We start from the raw sequence: 6,000 nt of genomic DNA, 5'->3' as shown, positions 1-6,000 counted from the left end.
TCACGTTTAAAAGTCAGAATGTATTTCACCATAAATATGTGTATGTGTGTGCCTTCAAGAGTGAGTGCTCCCCGAGGGAGGCTCACACAGTTCTTTACAACATAAACAAGAACTAGATGTAATGGCTTTACTCAGTAGAAAACCAGCAGCATCATTTTGGGCCATGGGGTATTCCCCAGGGATCACCATCCAGCAGCCTCTCCCTGGGAGCAGAGGACGCCTGGTCAGAACAGCTATAACTCATCCATCATGGCGAGCAAATCGTCCCCCTTGCTGGTGCTCAGCCTTGGCTGCTCCATGATCTCAAACTCCCCCATGATTCGAGCCAGCTCCTCGCTCCGTTGCTGGTCCTATGAGGGAAATGAGAGGTAAAAGGGCATGAAGAGGCTGTGCTGGCAGAGGCCGCCTCTTTGTGCAGTAGGCTCTTAGTTTGTTGTCCCACCACTGATATGTTTCAGTTGTGCACCTGTTTGTCAGAAAAGGGACTGTAGTTACAGGCTGATCAGAGAGAAGAAGGGCATCTTTTTTTTTTTTTTTCTTAATCAACATGTATGTAACCAAGCATCCCTGGCTGCTCCAGAATGGCAGATGGGTATAGTGAAGAAACAACTTTAATTTGAGCAGGGGGAATGACAACACAGCACTTAACAGCTATATTGGAGTCTGAGTCTTGCTTGAAAAAGAGGGTCTCTGAAGTTCAACATTACATAAGATGAGGAAGGGAGGAAGGGAGGCTGGGTGCGGTGGCTCACCTCTGTAATCCCAGCACTTTGGGAGGCCGAGGTGGGTGGATCACTTGAGGTCAGGAGTTCAAGACCAGCCTGGCCAACTTGGTGAAACCCCAGCTCTACTAAAAATACAAAAAAAAAAAATTTTAGCTGGGCATAGTGGCGGCACCTGTAATCCCCACTACTTGGCAGGTTGAAGTGTGAGAATTGTTTAAACCTGGGAGGTGGAGGTTGCGGTGAGCTGAGATCGAGCCACTGCACTTCACCTGGGTGACAGAGCGAGACCCTGTCTCAAAAAAAAAAAAAAAGATGAGGAAGAGAATAAGATTGGACCCTGTGTAATCCCCTGTACGTACCTGGGTGGCTTGTATGTTGATAACTTCATAGGATAACTCTTCTGGCCTGGTTAGCGCTGCTTGTCTGGATGAGATAGTAAAGAAAAGGGGTACAAGGTTAGGGTTCTCTCCCTGCCAGCATGGCAAACTGGCTCTTGATAAGTTGGCAGCCTATTTTTTCTGCCTCATCTTCTGCCATTTCTCTTGAACTTTCTATCCCATCTCCCACCAATGTACCCTACGATCTAGAAAGTCAAGTTCTTTTATGTCTCTGTGACTTTGCTCATTATAAACCCTGCCAAGGATGTTTCCTCCCTTCCTCTGCTTGGCAAACTCCAAGACCTAGATCAAATGCCAACTCCTTCAATCTGCCAGTGCAGAGTCAGTCACTGTCCTCAATTACAGCATTCATGACACGGCACTGAAATAACTTACGTATGTACATGTTTGCTCTCCCACTAAGCTGAGAGCTTCCTGAGGACAGGCTCTAGGTCTTACACTCCATCTTTGCATCCCCAGGACTTTGCATAGTACTGGTCACACAGAAGTAAACAAAAGAAGTTATTAGTAGTTCAATGAATGGGAAATAGAAGGTGACACTCATGCCAAATACTTGGTTTTGAGGAGGATCACATGAGATAATGCTTGAAAAAGTGCTCTGTAAACTGTAAGGCACTAAAAATCACCGTGGGTGATTTACTATTGTTATTGGTTTTGGGTGATACTGTCTAACACAGGGAAATCAAGCTCCAACTTCACTCTGGTTTCTTAACACACTGTCTTAATCTGGTCATCCTGGCTTCTAACACTGCTTATTCAGCTGTGCTCTGATAAGTAAAACATTATAACTCTTTTTTTGTTTTATTATTATTTTTTAGAGACAGGGTGTTGCTCTGTCTCCTAGACTGAACGCAGTGGCACGATCACGCTTGCTTAACCTCAAACTCCTGGGCTCAAGTGATCCTTCCGCCTCAACCTCCTGGGTGGCTGGGACTACAGGTGCGCACCATCACACCATCTCTGGGTTGTCGTTTTTTTTTTTTTGACATGGAGTCTTGCTGTGTCTCCCAGACTGGAGTGCAATGGCGCAGTCTTGGCTCACCTGCCTCAGCCTCCCAAGTAGCTGAGATTACAGGCACGTGCCACCATACCCAGCTAATTTTTTTTGTATTTTTTTTTTAGTAGAGACGGGGTTTCACCATGTTAGCCAGGATGGTCTTGACCTCCTGACCTCATGATCTGCCTGCCTTGGCCTCCCAAAGTGCTGGGATTACAGGTGTGAGCCACTGTGCCTGGCTGCATCTCTTTTTTTGAATGACTCCGGAAGGTTCAGGCCATTTCATCCTGGTGGGCTATTTAACTAGATTATTAACTTTGTTGGTATTTTGTTTGTGATATTTACACACATATTTATAAGTGCCACCGGTTTGTAATGGTCATTTTGGGTTCTTGTTACATTTGGGATATTTATATGTCTTTAACGAAACAGGTTTAAAACATACTCCTCTTCTTCATCAGTGGTAAAGAGATTCAACCGGAATCCAGGCTCAGGGCCACTGGGTTTCTTAATCTCCATCCCTCCCATCAGCCTGGCCAAGAAATTCAGCTCTTCTTTAGCAAGAGGGTTTGGAGCAATGTTTTCCTGCAGAAACAATTGCATGATTTTTAGCCACATGAAGGCAATCACATTTCCTGCTAAAACCTCAGAGACACAGGTAGGTAGTATAAAATAAGGTGAAACAATTGCTATTTAAATTATTTCTAGGTCCAAATAAAGTGTAGAAAGCAGGCTTAACCAAAAGAAAAACAATCACGTCAGAAGCAGAGGGAATGTAGCAACTTTGCAAACCAGAGATTTTCATACTGTCCGCATGAGTGGAAGCCCCAGGGATCCACATTTCTCCTCTCACTACCTTCCTCCTTGAAGAAGTGTATGGCTTCCTTTTCTGTCAATCGGGTTTCCTCAGTATTTACAAGTCGCCTCAGTCCAGCCTCCTTCCAGAGGCGCTGCCACACTGCCCTCAGGTGGTGACGGCCGGGAACACACCCTCGAGTCCATTCCCTCCTCAGTTCTCACCCTGCCCCATCCTGCACCCCTCTTCCTTCTAGCCTGGCCTCCCCTGTTCTGCCTCTCCCCTCACTCCGCCACTAGTTAACTAAATGCAGTTTTCGTCTCATTTCTCCCTGGCTTGAAACAAACCCCTCTGCTTCCTTTCGAAAGAACAAAGCCCAAATAGTTTACGCCCCTTCCTGGTCAGGCCTCAGTGTCCCTGTCCAGGTGAGTCTCTGCCAGTAAGCCTCCATGATGCTGTGATCTATTACGTTAGCCTCATGGGAGACGCTGCCATCCTCCTCCCGGGAACACTCTTGCTCCTCTGTCACCTTGGTCTGTGTGCTCATTTCTCCCTCTCTGCTGTTTCATAGTTTACCTACTCTACAGCCCCACTTCAATATCCCTGCCTCTGAAACGCCTTCTTGATCCCTGTGATTCCTGTCCACTGGACAAACGTGAGTTCCTCTGTTACAGCACTTTGTTCAGGATCTCCAGCCAGCCCTTCCTCCACCTCATTTTAGTTGTTTGTTTCGCTGTCTTTCCCTCCACCTCATTTTAGTTGTTTGTTTCGCTGTCTTTCCCAGGGTACCAGAGGCCCCTTCAGGATGGGACCACATCTACATCAGCTTCGTGTCCCTGGGTCCCCAGCCCATAGAAACAGTTTAATATATGTTTGCTGAATAATTTAATATTCTGTGATCTCTCCTACAGCTAGGCGGGAGCTAGTTCGGTGAAAACTTGTAAGGATGGAATTCAGAGAAACTAAAACCCCCGACTCTGACTTAGCTACCATGGTGCTGTAGGGGGAAATGTTAAAAAGAAATGTTTTAATGATCAGAATACACACAAGTGCTGACGTCAGCAATCATGGACCTAATGGCACTGGTACTCTGCTATTGCATATGTCCTGGCGAGTGGTTCCTCTTAATTATGGTGGCTGAGCCAAGCCTAAAATTACCTAATTAGTGAGATCACTGGAAGTCTCCATGAAAAGCTACAATTAAAACCTGTGTACTCATAAGGTGGAAGGGAGAAGATTGAAAACAAGGGAAATGTTGGCTAGATCTGAAATCTAAAGCGATCCCACCTCTCTTTATGTAGACTTCTGTATCTAGAGAGAAGCTGTGAGGGTAGGCGAGGAAGGCAGAAGCTCACCTGGGTCCGTGAGGCTAAGTTCTTTGATGATCCAGACATATGGGTTTCCACAGGCCGATTCACGCTGTACCTGGTGCGTCAACAGAAAATGGTGACATTATCTAGCCCCTTTCTACGGACCTCCCTCTAACTTGTAAGCATAGTTTGTAGCTTTTATTCTGAGACATTAAATAGCATCCAGAAAGGTGCTGTGGGTACAGAATGCAACTGAGTGAGCGTTAACCCCTCACATTTCACTTCTTCCCAAAGAAAAACACCTGGGGAGACTGGGTGGAAATGCCTCCTCTTGTGAAGAGTAACATGCATCACTGAAAAGACATGCAGCTTTACAGAAAGGATAAGTCTTTCTGGATTTCCACTGCAACACAGATTTTGGCTAGTTCTCTTCCATGGCTATGGAACATCATGTATCTTTTCATTCTGCTGAGTTGCCTTATGTTTGGCGTTCTTGGGTGCCCTTTGAAATGTCAGGCCTCTGTATGCAGTGTACCTAAGAGGAAATTACTCCTATTGTCAGCAGGGATTTTCATAACAGAAGTCAGGCTGCTTTTTTTAATGAAGTGACCTCCCTTGGACTTGAATTCACTCAGAGAAGAATTTGCTTACATGTTAGTTCCCAGTTTCAGGACTCGGTCTCCATAAAGTTCAAAAGAACCTTCTTTGGGTGCAGGGACATAGTTTCCACCATGCTTGAATTCTATCCTCTTCACTTCTTCACCTTTGTTGTTGAACATTCTACAATACAAAGTATGACATGATGGAATGTTCTCCAAGCTTAGGTAGTCCTGGAGGCTTCTTTATTCTTTGTACTACAGAACAAAAACGAATACATACTCTCCTTCAAGATAAAGGTGCTGGTTGTAATAATAATAATGATAATAATAAAATAATAATATTTATTGAGCATATGTATACGCCAATTGCTTTGTAAGCACGTTAGATCACTATTATCTTATTCATCCACACAGTAACCACTTAACAGATGAGGAAATCAGTCTTGGGGAACTGGGTAACTTGCCTCAAGTCCCTCTGCTAAGCGGCAAGGCAGGGATTAGAACCTGACTTTTTCAATAGCTATTTTACTAAAGAAGGAGAAGGGCTGGAGGCCGGGCGTGGTGGCTCACACCTGTAATCCCAGCATTTTGGGAGGCCGAGGCGGGTGGATCAACCGAGGTGAGGAGTTTGAGACCAGACTGACCAATGTGCAGAAACCCCATCTCTACTAAAAATACAAAATTAGCCAGGCGTGCTGGCGCATGTCTGTAATCCCAGCAGCTACTCGGGAGGCTGAGGCAGGAGTATCACTTGAACCCAGGAGGCGGAGGTTGCGGTGAGCTGACATGGCGCCATTGCACTCCAGCCTGGGCAACAACAGCGAAACTGTCTCAAACAAAAAAAGAGAGAGAAGGGCTGGGCAGACCGCGAGCGGCTCGGCAGTGCGGCGTTCTGTGTGCGGCCCATGTGCTGATTTCCTAGCACCCCAAACAGCTCTAACCATTGTTGGGAATTCACCTGATGAGTCCGGGAACTTCAGTTCCCCAGGGAACAGGCCCGGACACCGGCAACACGAAGCGACCATTATTATTCTGAACTTTGTCCTTTAGAAACATGGATACCTGGAAAAAAATACATTTATTGTCATTTTTCTTGGTATATTTTCATAGACATCAGTATTCTGAGGGTGAAAAGTGTGTAATGGTTTGGGGACATTACCTATGAGTTTATAACA

At 45.6% G+C, this 6,000-nt stretch overlaps 1 protein-coding gene and 1 non-coding gene across 3 annotated transcripts in view; both read right to left on the bottom strand.

Moving 5' to 3' along the window:
• OSCP1 (organic solute carrier partner 1) overlaps positions 1-6,000 on the bottom strand; it is a 30,558-nt gene continuing 24,558 nt past the window's right edge. For both annotated transcript variants that reach the window (XM_007979383.3, XM_007979384.3), the window contains 6 exons: positions 5,784-5,887; positions 4,878-5,006; positions 4,272-4,341; positions 2,566-2,705; positions 1,085-1,148; positions 1-350 (listed from right to left, as the gene is read on the bottom strand). In XM_007979383.3, coding sequence (XP_007977574.3) covers positions 234-350; positions 1,085-1,148; positions 2,566-2,705; positions 4,272-4,341; positions 4,878-5,006; positions 5,784-5,887 — 624 coding nt within the window. In that variant the 3' untranslated portion in view covers positions 1-233. The remainder of the gene's footprint in view (positions 351-1,084; positions 1,149-2,565; positions 2,706-4,271; positions 4,342-4,877; positions 5,007-5,783; positions 5,888-6,000) is intronic.
• LOC119626432 (small nucleolar RNA SNORA63) lies at positions 548-676 on the bottom strand. Its single transcript, XR_005242589.1, has one exon. It is a non-coding gene; the product is annotated as a small nucleolar RNA SNORA63 (small nucleolar RNA).

This window comes from Chlorocebus sabaeus, chromosome 20 (assembly GCF_047675955.1).
Source record: "Chlorocebus sabaeus isolate Y175 chromosome 20, mChlSab1.0.hap1, whole genome shotgun sequence".
Lineage (NCBI taxonomy): Eukaryota > Metazoa > Chordata > Mammalia > Primates > Cercopithecidae > Chlorocebus > Chlorocebus sabaeus.
The sequence above is the reverse complement of the archived record's forward strand: the minus strand, read 5'-3'. Positions and strand labels throughout refer to the sequence as shown.